Below are 15,825 nucleotides of genomic sequence, written 5' to 3' on the forward strand. Positions count from 1 at the left end.
TGCTCAAGTCAGTCTGGGATATAGATTTTCGTCGGTTGAGCGAGATGCTCCGAGAGGCCGCTGGTGAAGAGGAGAGGTAGCTGGACTGCGTCAAGGATAAAGAGTAGGAACTGTAGCCCGAGTAAGTTGACCCTCCGCTCAGCCCAAAAGCTCCACAGCCCTTGATAGGGGTTCGACTGAGGCTTTCACTGCGGCGGCTGCCACTGCTGCCCAGGATGTCGGTGCGTGGGATGGTTCTACCCCGATCATGATCAGGTTCTGAGGATGTGCTGTAGTTGTGGCTGCGGTTGATAGAGCTGCTCAGAAAGCTGGAGGAGGAATAACCTGAGGAAGACTTAGAGGAGGATGTTGGGGACTTGTAGGACAGCCTGTCCGGCTTGCTGTATGAGCTAAGGCCTGGAGTCAGGGAGGAGCTGTAGGAGCTGTAGTGGCTTGTGTACGATGGGCCAGCATAGCGCTTGGCAGTGGAAGAGACGCGGGACATTCTGCTGCTGCTTGTTTCTCAGCCACAGGGAGGGAGTCTCTGGAAGACGGCATCAACTGCAACCACAGCAAAGAGATACAAAGATTGGTTAACTTTGCTGCTCAAACCATTAAAGACAGAAAAACACAAACAGTTCAGTTTTACCTTCTTGTTATATTTTCATAAGAAGGTCAAATCTGTAGTTACTGTACATATTCCAAACACACTATGAAACGTTACAAATATACTGATAGCGTTTCTTCCTGTTATTGAAAGAAAATGGATAAGCAATTACTGCAAAAGAAATTTTGCGGTTATCATTAAAGCTTATTAAAGCATGTGATAATGGTTCTGATATTTGCAAGTCAATGGCCTATGTGGAAAAAAATAAGCTTAAAGTTTGAAGCATTATCATTTGGACAGTTTATCAGAGTGATTATCATTTCTTCTAAATGTCAAAGTTTTTTTTGCTGTTTGTGAAGGATATAATGAATAATAATGAAGCTGTTCCCAAGTTTAGAAACTTTCTCTCTCAGTCAACTTCTTGTGCTATCATCATTTACAAATGGGGCTGCAGTGGCTCAGCAATAGAGCAGGCTGTGAAGCGGATCGTTCAATGTTCCAAGATAGGCGGTTCGATTCTCACTCCCACCCAGTCACCTTGGAGTGTGAGTTGACAGGGGGAGGCATCAGCTCTCCTCCCAAGCACTGCCGAGGCCCCCTTGAGCAAGGTGCTGTCCCCTTTACAAGTTGCTCATTGGAGGTGCACCATGAAGGAGCTACTGCCGCTCTACCTCCCCTCACCTGCATGCCTACAGGCCCCTTTTGTGTGTGTTACGGGCCAGTACACTCTGCGTGTGTGTGTGTGTGTGTGTGTGTGTGCGTGTGTATATATATGTATTCACAATTTGTCAACAATTGCGACTCCACCTCATCGTAGATTATTGGTCAGCAGTCATGTGATACCGCACGCGCATTCTATTGGCTGACGGCACCCTGAAGTGCGCTCGTTCCGTCAGTCTCTGACTTTCTTGAGACACAAAAGTGCTTTAATCAGTCGATAAGTGTTTGGGTAAAGGTAATACAGATAGAAGATTACTGTAAATAATCAGATAAATAGATCGCGATTTCGAACGCAGACTCCTCAATCGCACCCTCCTCATTAATCACAAAAGCGTATTGTAGAGCGTATTGTAGCCATCTACCGGCGAAACGCAGCGTATACCCCAGATAACACGCAACTCATTGCTGGGCTTATTACGTTTTTTTTTAATGTATGATGTCCAAACCAAGCACGTCATTTGAACACTTTTTACAGTTTTTTCATGCGATTGATAGAATTATGTGACAAGTTCCCTCTCCAACAAGGCAACGGGTCACTACCTCTGTTTCTTTGCATTTCATTATGGAAGAGTCTAACTGGTTGTTGGTTGTGAAGCTAGCTTGCAACAAGGTGTGCTTTCTGTGGGTGAAGCAGAAGGATTCTCTTGTTCATATGCGCTGCAAGTTTGAATAAATAAAAGTATCTAGTGTTGCTCATCCATGTTGACTCAAGTAAGGATGGATCCTATTTCTTGAATCTCTTGTCTCACTTTCTCCTCTCTTCCTTGCTTTCCCCCTTCCTGGTCAGCACCCTTCATTCTCTGAGGACATCTACTTCTCTTTCTCAGTGTAGTTTACTCTCCATCTTATTTTCTATCACTGTCTCGCTCTTCTCCCTTCTGCCTCACACTGAGACCGAAGCTCTATCAATTATGCATTATATAGATCTGGTGTGGCCAGAATACAGGCAGGCTTGGTGGCTGTTGCCATGACGGAACAGCTAAGCCAGCTGAGCTAACAACACCAAGAAACTTGACTCAGCCAGATGTTGGCTTACTGCAGTAGTGTTTTTCTTGCATTTATTTGGGCGGTGTCTAACATTTGGAGGTTGAGTAAACCCATTAAAAAGGTAAGCTATACTTGCTTGGTAACAGCACCATCATGGCCTTGGTTAAATGTAATTGTAATCGTTGCATGTCTTCCCCCAGTTGAGACACAACCAAAGACCTAGGGCATCTGAGTGAAACCAGCTCAGTCTAGTATTGTGGGCAAGCCTGTGTGAGTAAAGTGTGAGCAGTCAGGTCACACTTGTGTAACACCAAAAAGCATGGACTCACAGAATTGAAGAAATTACAACAAACTATGGATTTCCCTTTTATAAAGAAATGTCTCCACGGAAACAGAAGCTCAGACACAAGCTTGCATTTTTAACACATAAAAGCTTCATCTGGTTACTCCACATTTTCAGCACCTGAAGTTGTCTAACCAGTAGTTACCCCAGCAACTGTACACAAAAGCAAATGAAACAGTAGAGTGAAAGAAAATATTTTAACAGCTGTCTGCTGGTGAAGAGCTTCAGAGATGATGTCTCACTTACTTAGTAAATTTCAGGGATTGAAGCTGACAACATGCTTGCTTTCACTACCTGGAACTGTATTGAAGTATTTATTTAACACAAATAGTAAAGTAATAAATCACAGTACTAAGTAACGCATTCAAAAAGACTTGTTCAATTTGGTGCCTTATGATGTGATTTTTGATTTCAAAACACGTATCTAAATTAATCTCATGACATTAATGAAATACATGACAAAATCCACTTCGTCAAACATAGCGGTTTATATTCTCTGATTGTGACGGACCTCATGTTGTCGTGTGGGGAACCCCGATGCTTTATTCACCAGGACCAAACTCACAAAGCCGGCGTCTACCTGGATGGCCGGACCATAACACCGACGCGGCCTTCGTCTTCGTGTTCCTCCGTCCCATGCACACGGAGCTGTTTCGACTTTGTCGGACACAGCGGTTTGTTTTCTTGTGACAGCGAAGAAAACAAAACAAAACAAAGTATGATATTATTGTTTTTTCATGGAATTTCCATGGATTCCCGCTAGTATGATATATAAAATTGTTACCTGTGGTGATAGATGGATAAATATTACATGACATTCAGTATGTATATCGACATACATGTATGTGTGTGTGTGTGTGTGTGTGTGTGTGTGTGTGTGTGTGTGTGTGTGTGTGTGTGTGTGTGTGTGTGTGTGTGTGTGTGTGTGTGTGTGTAGATACACACACACACACACACATGTATATATATATCAAGAAGGTGGAGGATTTTAAGTACTGTATTTAGGGTCGGTCAACAGTCCAGAGCAATGGAGACTGTGGAAATGGGGAGATAGCTATTAGTGCTTCATATATAACATTGTACATAACATTGTAGTAATATTGATACATAATAACATATAAAAAGCCCTATTTTAATACAATGTTGAAGAAACACGTGAATTATTTGCCTAATGACACAACTCATGACATATGAGTCAATAGTATTTGCTATCACTTTCACTTGACTTTGTTAAAGTGTCAAATGTTGAATAGTATGATTATGATGGATGAAACATGAACCTAACATGATGCTGTTTAAAGAATCAGTCAACTAACAAATTAATGTTTTGATTGTCACACAAGTTCACGCAGAAGATTCACCTCAGTACTACAGGTTTATTAAGCTTAACATGGCTGATGGGTTCCGTAGTGGCGTCCGTGTAGGTTCTAAGCTATCCAGGTTATGGTTATCCAAAGATGTTTAAATCAATCCACTGGACTTAAAGACAGAAAAATTTTTAAAGTCCAGTGAATAGATTTAAACAGCTCTGGGTTCTGTGGTGGTAGAGTGGTTGTCTACTGGTCAGCTGGCTGGTAGACTCTCTGCCACCATGTCAAAGTATCCTTCAGCATGACACTGAACCCCAGATTACTCCCTGTGGTTGTTCTACTGGTGTGTAAGTGTTGTGTGTGATACAAATGCCAACACTGTATGAATGTCTGTGTAGATGGATGAATGTTGGCTAGTGTTGGGAAATGGTTTGAGTAGTCAGAAAGACTAGAAGGACGCTAGAAGTCAATTTAATGTTGACAGAGTGTTGCCTAAGGAGCACAGAGCAGGGGCAAATAAAGATTTTGAAATTTTATTCAAAAACTGAAATAAAGCAAAGTATAGCCATAATAGACAGGAGAGCGGAAAACAAAGTGGACAAAGTAAAAAGATGAAAGAGAGGAAGATAATGTTCTCTGTTCACATGGGCGGTGTGAACCGTGAATTACATTTCTCCACCGTCATCAGGCGACCTTATGTACCTTGTTTGTGACAATATCTTTAAGTTTCAGACTTCACCAAACAAAGATGGGTGAAAACAGAAACTGGATACATATACTGTCTCAATAAGTACTGTACTGTAACTGTTTCAAAATGTCTATACCATGATGCCATGGTAAAATTTTTCTCAAAGCCAAGTAAAATCAATGTGTCTGTAAGTCATATACACTGTGTTCACGAGGTGGTAAGTGTATGCTTTGCACAACTAAGTAGTTTTTTAACAGTCACGTAAATGAGATTTATAATTTAATATGATATTTCATTTGGACCCTTCCTTGAGTGGTCACCTTATCGTGGTGGAGGGGTTTGTGTGTCCCAATGATCCTAGGAGCTAAGTTGTCTGGGGCTTTCTGCCCCTGGTAGGGTCACCCATGGCAAACAGGTCCTAGGTGAGGGAGCAGACAAAGGACTGCTCGAAGACCCCAAATGACGATTAAAAACCTTGGAACACGTTTTCCCTTGCCCGGATGCGGGTCACCGGGGCCCCCCTCTGGAGCCAGGCCTGGAGGTGGGGCTCGAAGGCGAGCGCCTGGTGGCCGGGCCTGCACCCATGGGGCCCGGTCGGGCGCAGCCCGAAAGGACAACGTGGGTCCCTCTTCCCATGGGCTCACTACCTGTGGGAGGGGCCATAGGGGTCGGGTGCATTGTGAGCTGGGCGGTGGCCGAAGGCAGGGACCTTGGCGATCCGATCCCCGGCTACAGAAGCTGGCTCTTGGGACGTGGAACGTCACCTCTCTGGCAGGGAAGGAGCCTGAGCTGGTGTGTGAGGTTGATAACTTCCGACTAGATATAGTCGGGCTCACCTCCACACACAGCTTGGGCTCTGGTACCAGTCCTCTCGAGAGGGGTTGGACTCTCTTCCACTCTGGAGTTGCCCATGGTGAGAGACGCCGAGCAGGTGTGGGTATACTTATAGCCCCCCGGCTTGGCGCCTATACATTGGGGTTCACCCCGGTGGACGAGAGGGTAGCCTCCCTCCGCCTTCGGGTGGGGGGCCGGGTCCTGACTGTTGTTTGTGCGTATGCACCAAACAGCAGTTCAGAGTACCCACCCTTTTTGGAGTCCTTGGAGGGGGTGCTGGAGAGCGCTCCCACTGGGGACTCGATCGTTCTGCTGGGGGACTTCAATGCTCATGTGGGCAATGACAGTGAGACCTGGAAGAGTGTGATTGGGAGGAACGGCCCCCCGATCAGAACCCGAGTGGTGTTCAGTTATTGGACTTCTGTGCTTGTCATGGACTGTCTATAGCGAACACCATGTTCAGACATAAGGGTGTCCATATGTGCACTTGGCACCAGGACACCCTAGGCCGCAGTTCGATGATCGACTTTGTGGTCGTGTCATCGGACTTGCGGCCGCATGTCTTGGACACTCGGGTGAAGAGAGGGGCGGAGCTGTCAACCGATTACCACCTGGTGGTGTGTTGGCTCCGATGGTGGGGGAAGATGCCGGTCCGACCTGGCAGACCCAAACGTATTGTGAGGGTCTGCTGGGAACGCCTGGCGGAATCCCCTGTCAGAAGGAGTTTCAACTCCCACCTCCGGCAGAACTTCACTCACGTTCCGGGGGAGGCGGGGGACATTGAGTCTGAGTGTACCATGTTCCGCGCCTCCATTGTCAAGGCGGCCGACCGCAGCTGCGGCCGTAAGGTGGTCGGTGCCTGTCGTGGCGGCAATCCCAGAACCCGTTGGTGGACATCAGCGGTAAGGGATGCCGTCAAGCTGAAGAAGGAGTCCTATCAGACCTTTTTGGCCTGTGGGACTCCTGAAGCAGCTGATAGGTACCGGCTGGCCAAGCGGAATGCGGCTTTGGTGGTTGCTGAGGCAAAAACCCGGGCATGGGAGGAGTTCGGTGAGGCCTTGGAGGACGACTTCAAGACGGCTTCGAAGAAATTCTGGTCCACCATCAGGCGTCTCAGGAGGGGGAAGCAGTGCAGCATCCACACTGTATATAGTGGGGATGGGGCGCTGCTGACCTCAACTCGGGACGTTGTGACTCGGTGGGGAGAATACTTCGAAGACCTCCTCAATCCCGCAGACACGCCTTTCCATGAGGAAGCAGAGTCTGGGTTCTCTGAGGCGGGCTCTCCTATCTCTGGGGTTGAGGTCACCGAGGTAGTTAAAAAGCTCCTCGATGGCAGGGCCCCGGGGTTGGATGAGATCCGCCCGGAGTTCCTAAAGGCTCTGGATGTTGTGGGGCTGTCCTGGTTGACATGCCTCTGCAACATCGCGTGGACTTCGGGGACAGTGCCTCTGGATTGGCAGACTGGGGTGGTGGTCCCCCTTTTTAAGAAGGGGGACAGGAGGGTGTGCTCCAACTACAGGGGCATCACACTCCTCAGCCTCCCTGGTAAGGTCTATTCAGGGGTTCTGGAGAGGAGGGTCCGTCGGGAAGTCGAATCTCGGATTCAGGAGGAGCAGTGTGGTTTTCGTCCTGGCCGTGGAACAGTGGACCAGCTCTACACCCTCCGCAGGGTCCTTGAGGGGGCATGGGAGTTCGCCCAACCAGTCTACATGTGTTTTGTGGACTTGGAGAAGGCGTTCGACCGTGTTCCTCGGGGGGTTCTGTGGGGGGTGCTTCGGGAGTATGGGGTACCGGACCCCTTGATAAGGGCTGTTCGGTCCTTGTACGACCAATGTCAGAGTTTGGTCCGCATTGCCGGCAGTAAATCGGATTCGTTTCCATTGAGGGGTGGACTCCGCCAAGGCTGCCCTTTGTCACCAATTCTGTTCATAACTTTTATGGACAGAATTTCTAGGCGCAGCCAAGGCGTTGAGGGTGTCCGGTTTGGTGGCCTCAGTATCACGTCCCTGCTTTTTGCAGACGACGTAGTGCTGTTGGCTTCATCAAGCCGTGATCTCCAACTCTCACTGGAACGGTTCGCAGCTGAGTGTGAAGCGGTTCGGATGAGAATCAGCACCTCCAAATCTGAGACCATGGTCCTCAGTCGGAAAAGGGTGGAGTGCCCTCTCCAGGTTGGGGATGAGATCCTGCCCCAAGTGGAGGAGTTCAAGTATCTTGGGGTCTCGTTCACGAGTGAGGGTACAATGGAACGGGAGATCGACAGACGGATCGGTGTAGCATCTGCAGTGATGCGGACTCTGTATCGATCCGTCGTGGTGAAGAAGGAGCTGAGCCGAAAGGCAAAGGTCTCGATTTACCGGTCGAGCTACGTTCCTGCCCTCACCTATGGTCACGAGCTATGGGTCGTGACCGAAAGAACGAGATCCCGGATACAAGCGGCCGAAATGAGTTTCCTCCGCAGGGTGTCCGGGCTCTCCCTTAGAGATAGGGTGAGAAGTTCGGTCATTCGGGAGGGACTCAGAGTCGAGCCGCTACTCCTCCGCATCGAGAGGAGCCAGATGAGGTGGCTCGGGCATCTGGTTAGGATGCCTCCTGGACGCCTCCCTGGTGAGGTGTTCCGGGCACGTCCTACCGGGAGGAGGCCCCGGGGACGACCCAGGACACGCTGGAGAGACTATGTCTCCCGGCTGGCCTGGGAACGCCTTGGGATTCTCCCGGAGGAGCTGGACGAAGTGGCTAGGGAGAGGGAAGTCTGGGCTTCCCTGCTTAAGCTGCTGCCCCCGCGACCCGACCCCGGATAAGCGGAAGAGAATGGATGGATTTCATTTGGAATTTTTTTAATTTTCTTTAATTTTATATTAATGGCTGTCACTAACGCGTTAATTAGATTAATTAATTACACTGCAAATTAACACGCTAAAAAAATTAACGCAATTAATCGCGAGTGGCAAGTCAATGCGCAAGCATTTTAAATTAGGCCCACTGAGGGACCTGTCGGCTGCAGTGACACCTCACTTCCTACCTGCGCCACTAGTCAAAAGCAGGTTGACTGACAATAGAGATGGACGCGACACAAGAGAGCGAGGCAAGCCCACTCGGGCCTTTGGGCGGAAAGTTTCTGCGCTGTAGACACCTCCTTCAGCCTGGCCCAGGGCAGCTGTGGCTACACACATAGCTTACCATCACCAAGTATGAAATAGGAGTGAATGAATAATGCAGAAGTGTGTACAGGCAGGATAGAACAGGTGGAGAAAAGTGTCAGGTGTGATGTGTGATAGAAGAGTTTCAGCTAAAATGAAAGGAAAGGTATACAAAACTGTGTTGAGACCAGCGATTTTGTTTGGTCTAGAGACAGTGTCACTGAGGAAAAGACAGGAAACAGAGCTGGAGGTAGCAGAGATAAAGATGCTGAGGTTGTCTTTGGGAGTGACCAGGTGGTATAGGATCAGGAATGAGAATCAGATGGACCGCACATGTTAGAGGTTTTGGAGATAAAGTCAGAGAGGCCAGACTGAGGTGGTTTGGACATGTCCAGAGGAGATATACTGAATATATTGGTAGGAGGATGCTGAGTTTTGAACAGTCAGGCAGGAGGCCTAGAGGAAGACCAAAAAGGAGGTATATTGATGTCGTGAAAGAGGACATGAAGGTAGTTACAGAAGACAGGGTTAGATGGAGGCAATCGATTCGCTGTGGGGATCCCATGAAGGGAAAAGTTATTTTCAACATGTGTGGTCTGTGGCTGTTTTGGTGCTTTTTTCAGTTAAATACGGGCTTTCAGTGTTTTAGAGATCATCACGTTCTTTCTATTTACATTTTAAACAGTGTCCCAGCTTTAGTAGAGATAAGGTTGTATATTTGACCTGAATTGTTTTGGTTCACTCTTAATGCTGTCTTAAAGATTAACAATATATTTATTTATGACTACATGATAGATGGCAGCCCTGCCGAAGTCCAACATGCACCTGGAACATGTCTGACTTACTACAATGCGAACCAAGCTCCGACTTCGGTCACACAGGGACTAGACAGCCCCCAGCAAAAGGCACAGAACCTCATACTCCCGGAGCACGAGGGACACGATTGAATGCCTTCTCCAGATCCACAAAACACATGTGGGCTGGTTGGGCAAATTCCCATGAACCCTCGAGCACTCGATGGAGTGTAGAGCTGGTCCAGTGTTCTGTGACCGGGACAAAAACCGCACTGTTCCTCCTAAATCCATGGTTTGACTATATGTCTACCCCTCTCCAGTAGCCTGGAATAGACTTTCCTTGGGAGGCTGACGAGTGTGATACCCCTATAGTTGGTACACACCCTCTGGTCCCCCTTTTTGAAAAGAGGGACCACCGCCCCAGTCCGCCAATCCAGAGGGACTGTCCCCGACTGCCAACAATATCCTCAGTCGAGCTCAGCAGCGCTTCACCTCGACTGTAAACAGTGTTGGCTGTGCACCACTTTACCTTCCTGAGGCGCCGAATGGTTTGCCAGAATTTCTTTGAGGCTGACCAATAGACCTCCTCCATGGCCTCCCCGAACTCCTCCCAATCACGAGTTTTTGCTTCTCTGTCTACCAGGCTGCAGTGCGCTTTGACTGCCTGTACCCGTCAGATGCCTACAGAGTCCTACAATTCAGCAAGATTTGGTAGGACTCCTTCTTCAGCTAGACAGCATCCCTTACTTCCGGTGTCCACCACCGGGTTTAGGGGATACTGCCGCAACAGGTACCAGAAACTTTACGACCACAGCTCCAAGCAGCCGTTTTGACAATGGAAGTGGAGAACATGGTCCAATCTGACTCAATGTCCCCATCCTCCTGCAGGATCTGAAAAAAAGTTCTAATGGAGGTGGGAGTTGAAGACCTCAATGACAGAGGGTTCTGCCAGATGTTCCCAACAGACTCTCCAAACACGTTTGGGCCTGTCGAGTCTGTTCAGGCCCCTGCTCGGCCAGGGGACGAAGCTCACCACCAGGTGGTGATTGGTTGACAGCTCTGCCCCTCTGTTCACCTGACTGTCAAACACACGTGGTCAGAGGTCTGATAATACAAAAATGAAGTCAATCATCAACCTCCGGCCTAGGATTACCTGGTGCCATGTGCACTTATGGGACATTCCTGTGGTTGAACAAGGTGTTCGTTATAGACAAACTATGACTGGCACAGAAGTCCAATAACAGAATACTACTCGTGTTCAGATCGGGGAGGCCATTCATCCCAATCACCCGTTTCCAGGTCTCACTTTCATTGCCTATGTGAGCGTTGAAGTCTACAAGTAGAACAATGGAGTCCCCAGTAGAGTACTATTCAGTACTCCTCCCAGGGATTCCAAGAAGGTGGGGTATTCCACACTGCTGTTTGGACACACCTGTCCCCGACTTGAAGTCACACGGACGTGACCCTCTCGTTCACCGGGGTGAACGCCAACATATGACGGCTGAGCTGTGGGGCTATAAGCAAGCCCACACCTTGGGCTACAGCAGAAGATTGGAGAGTCCAGCCCCTCTCAAGGGTATGGGTTCCAGAGCCCAAGCTGTGAGTGGAGGTGAGCACGACTATATGTAGTCGGTACCTCTCAACCTCCCTCACAAGCTCTAGCTCCTTTCCCCCCAGCTAGGTGACATTCAATGTCCCTAGAGCCAGACTCTTTGTCGTTTGTCGAGCCCCATGCTGACAACTGCCACCCAATCCACACTGCACCCGTCCCGTATGGTTTCCACGTAGGGTGGTGAGTCCACCGGACGTTGGGCCCACGTTGTCCTTTGAGCCCAGCTGGGCCCCCTGGGCAGAGGCTTGACAACCAGGTGCTCACATATGAGGCCCGGCCTGGCTCCAGGGTGGGGCCCTGGTTGCGGCATACCAGGCAATGTCACGGTCCTTGATATTTTTCTCTTCACAGGGGTTTTGGTACTGCTCTTAGTCTGGCCAATCAACCAGGACCTGATTGCAGACGGAGACCCCAGCAGGAGCATAAAACCTCTCACAACAATAGCTCCTGGGATCTTTCGGACACTCAAACAACCCCACCATCACGGATTTTTAGTAGGTAGTCACGTGATACCGTACACGCATTCTATTGGCTGACAGCATCTGGAAGTGTGCTGCATTCCAAGTCTCATGGAACGCAGCCCACTTCCGTGTATTAAAGAAACACTTAAAAGCGCTTTAAACAGTCTTACGTGCGTGGGAAAAGGTAATACAGATAGAAAGTCGTTTAATATCAATATGGCAGGGTTCATAAACGTTTAAATTACTAATTATTATTAATTAATAAAAAAAATAGTTTGTCACAATATTGCAGATTTTCATTATTTGCGTGTGGTCTTGGAAACAACGAGTAACGCGAGTAACGAGGGATCACTGTAGCCACATTGCATCACTGCTGTTCAAGGAGAAGGAACAGGTCCATACAGCATCCTGTTCCAGCTTTGTAATTTCTGTAAATCACTGATCAGCTGTAACTTGTTTGCATAACTTTCACTGACTCTCATTCATTAAGTTTTCATGCAATACAACTAATACAGTAGTGCTGGTGAGCAGGAATGCACTACTGAGTATAAACATTAAGACTACAAATCAGGAAAACTGTGTAAGAAGTATTTACCCCCCGTATTTTCAAGTGTTTCAGTCTCCTCAGCTCATTCTACTGTTGCTACCAAACGGTGGCTGTTCACGCAGACATAGAAGGGCTTTGTGACACTGATCACACCTGTAGAAAACAACACAGACATGTTACAAGACAAATACAGTTCAACAGACATGTCTAAACAGTCAAACAGCACCACTAGATGACACCTCTTTTCTTTTTCAGTTCAGTTGTTCTCAATATCATCTCCAGCCGTTTAAAAAGTGCATCTGCCATCTCATGTTTTCAGATCCTCAAAAAAAATCTTGATTATTAAGGCTCATTATGTGGGTCTTGCAAGCACTTGTTGCAAATTTTATATTTTGCTACCAAAGCCATCTTCTGTACACCATGCAAACATCGTATGATATGCCCACTCAAAAAAGTTGTTTTTAAGATTCTTCTACCTACAGTATATGCTAGAAAAATCCAGAAAGTTCTGAAACCTCATCTTTGTGGTCATTGTCTACAGTGAAGATGTACTGTGAAGCTGAAAAAAAATATCATAATGAAGGGATTCTACTGAGGTATAGGTACTTAAAAGAGGAAAGGGAGGAAAACTATCAAGTAAATTTAGTTTGGAAGAGGCTCACCCTTGTTGTTCTGAGCAGCCAGATGGAAAGCAATGAAGTGCTCCTTGGGAGGCTGTGGTCCCAGAGTGTGAGAGGATAGTATGAGCACAGTGATCCAGAATGCCACAGATCACGTTACAGAGCCGATAAATATAGCAGACTTCTACAGGTCACTCTACACTCAGTGAAATTCCAGTTTGCTTTTAAAGGACCAGCATTAAAGCCATGTATAAGCAAAAGTGGATGAGCATCAAGCCCACTGCGTTAAGTCAGCTGACTCACAAGAATTTAGGTCTGAAGTGAGTGGCATAAGTCCATAAAATGTCCACAAGGATGTGAGTGTCTGCAATGATAGTCACTGTATTTCAAACGGTACAGAGATTTTACACACTACATAATGTCATTCTGGATCATTTACTGGGTCTCAGCCATATATCCAAGTTATTTTCTATTTTAATACTGCTGTATTAATTATAATTGTATTTCATCTTTTTCTACATACTGTGTTCTTCGGTATGTTCTCAAAACTGAAATCACACGAACTTCTCATCCTGAATCTTGCAGCACAATCACAGAATCCCCTGCTGATGTATGAAACAGCAGTACAACACAGAAATTAAAAACGAGCACAACACATCAATTGTTGTGTGTGTGTGTGTGTGTGTGTGTGTGTGTGTGTGTGTGTGTGTGTGTGTGTGTGTGTGTGTGTGTGTGTGTGTGTGTGTGTGTGTGTGTGTGTGTGTGTGTGTGTGTGTGTGTGTGTGTGTGTGTGTGTGACAATGGACAGACAAGCAGTGTTTGGTTGACGATCTCTGTGAGGACTGAAGCAGAACATGACACCGGGCACATGGGACGACACCAGCCCAGAAGCCATACTGGTTTCACTGTAGTGCGGTCGTTTGATGGTTTTAACATTCAGCGGCAGAAATGACTGAAAGGCTCCTTTTTGGGTACCGTTAGATGATTAGACACCCGCTCAGGGTCAAAGATGGTGATCGGTAAGGAGAGGGACAGCTAGTGGAAGTGATGGAGACCTAGACGAGACCGAACCGGCCGAAACTTAACGTCCCCGAGTCCTTTGGACTGGAACACACCGAATAAAGCTTACAGATGTTAATTAGTTCGTATCAACTAACTCGTATGAGTATTCTGAGTCATCCGTCTACGTCTTGTATCAGTTGGGTAAGCAGCTAACTCGGAAGCTAACTGGAGGTGAACTGTATAGGTGTAGGCGGGACAGCAGTAGGTTACAGTAGTGCGATAGCTAAAAGTGGCATCGCTCTCAGGCTAACCGTAATGATCTGTAGCTAAAGCTCTTCAAACTTACCAGGACATTATTCACCTATATAATGATCAGCCCCAGGTTTCGGGTCTTATTCCTCCCCCAGAGCACACAGAGAGAAAATGTATGAACCGATCTTCAAACTTGATATGAAAATTCAGAGCTGCTATGCCAAGTGTTTCAGCGGCTCGTTCTGACTTTTCAAACATGCTCAGTGTCGATTATAAAAAATATTTTTGTGTTTCTGTGCCAATGGGAGAACAGCAGCAATATCTGTGTAGAAATAGTTATGATCCCGCAAAATCATGAGTAATTACCAGCATTTACTCGCCTTGTATTTGGAGATTAATCCGATCCGGACGCAGAGCGAAATGCCATTTATGGGGTTTTACTCCATAGTTAAAGTTGGTAACAAGGATAGAAGGGAATACTATTCCAGATTTTGCTAAATACGCTGTTACACAACTACATCGTATGCCTGAATTGCCGTCGTAGTTGGGATTCAACCAAATAACGGTTCTTTCGCTTTAACGATGACGTCAGTGGTAACAACGCTTTTCTCTGATTGGATCATACCTTTCTGTGAGCGTCATCAGCCCGCGCTGGGAACCGCCTCCATCTCGTCGCCATGGTAATAAGCGTAAACACTACAGATGGGGGCGGGGGAAGATTGAGGAGTTTAACATTAGCAGATAGGAGAGAAGGCCACTGTCTCTAAGTGAGAGCTTATTCATACAAGCCTGTCTTGATTGTTGGGCTAACACCGGAAAGGCTTGTTCAGATAAAAACCCGTATACCAATAAAACACCATGAAAACTTGCAGACCAGGTCCCAAACAAGAATACAGTAATAACTGAAATGAATCCAAAGTGTTCATTTCGGACTAAAACCAGTGGAAACATGTTCAAAAACGCTATTGTCACTCAAAATGACATGAAAGTAACACAGCTTTGTTTCCTTCATATGTGAAAACAAGTGACTTCTTAGCTAGAAACAGTCATTTTAGATGCGTCAAAATGTTGATTTTACACTGAAAAGTGCAAACATGTTCAACAATGCTACTTGTCACTCAAGTGACACGAAAGTTCCTTGTAACACAGCTTTGTTTCCTTCATATGTGAAAACAAGTGACTTCTTAGCTAGAAACAGTCGTTTTAGATGCGTTTCTGACTGAAAAGGCAGAAATGAAGTAAAAATGTTGATTTTACACTGAAAACTGCATGTTCGACAATGCTATTTTCCAATCAAAGCAACAAATAAACAAATTGTGACAAAATTTCCTAGCAAACATCTCAACACATGTGGTTTTAACTACAAAGGGTGGTTTTAGAAGCAGTTCTGACTATAATAACTGAAATGAGGCCAAAGTGTTCATTTCGGACTAGAACCAGTGGAAAAATTTTCAAAAACGCTATTGTCACTCAAAATGACATGAAAGTAACACAGCTTTGTTTCCTTCATATGTGAAAACAAGTGACTTCTTAGCTAGAAACAGTCATTTTAGACGGGTTTCTGACTGAAAAGGCAGAAATGAAGTCAAAATGTTGGTGCTACTCTGAAAATTGCAAAAATGTTAAAAATTGCTATTGTCACTCAAAATGACATGAAAGTTCCTTGTAACACAGCTTTTGTTTCCTTCAGAAGTGAAAACAAGTGACTTCTTGGCTAGGAACAGTCGTTTTAGATGCGTTTCTGACTGAAAAGGCAGAAATGAAGTCAAAATGTTGATTTTACACTGAAAAGTTCAAACATGTTCAACAATGCTATTTTCCAATCAAAGAAAGAAATAAACACACTGTGACACAGGCATCCTAGCGAAACTCTAAACACATGTGGTTCAAACTTCATAGGATGGTTTTAGAAGCAGTTCCGACTAT

At 46.4% G+C, this 15,825-nt stretch overlaps 1 protein-coding gene across 7 annotated transcripts in view; it reads right to left on the reverse strand.

The window, feature by feature from the left end:
* The window catches only part of LOC137596362 (ubiquitin carboxyl-terminal hydrolase 2-like), a 58,636-nt gene extending 44,177 nt beyond the window's left edge, over positions 1–14,459 (reverse strand). For 3 of the 7 annotated variants that reach the window (XM_068316809.1, XM_068316804.1, XM_068316812.1), the window contains exons 1-3: positions 14,280–14,459; positions 12,074–12,178; positions 1–540 (exon numbers count right to left, since the gene is read on the reverse strand). The exon at positions 1–540 is cut by the window's left edge and continues 278 nt beyond it. In XM_068316809.1, coding sequence (XP_068172910.1) covers positions 1–484 — 484 coding nt within the window. In that variant the 5' untranslated portion in view covers positions 485–540; positions 12,074–12,178; positions 14,280–14,459. Of the gene's footprint in view, positions 541–3,147; positions 3,327–12,073; positions 12,179–12,687; positions 13,147–13,168; positions 13,251–14,279 lie in introns of those variants that run through there. The other 4 variants (XM_068316806.1, XM_068316805.1, XM_068316807.1 and 1 more) reach the window with 4 other exon arrangements.
* Positions 14,460–15,825: the final 1,366 nt, after the last annotated feature.

Source organism: Antennarius striatus, chromosome 6, assembly GCF_040054535.1.
Source record: "Antennarius striatus isolate MH-2024 chromosome 6, ASM4005453v1, whole genome shotgun sequence".
NCBI classification, from domain to species: domain Eukaryota; kingdom Metazoa; phylum Chordata; class Actinopteri; order Lophiiformes; family Antennariidae; genus Antennarius; species Antennarius striatus.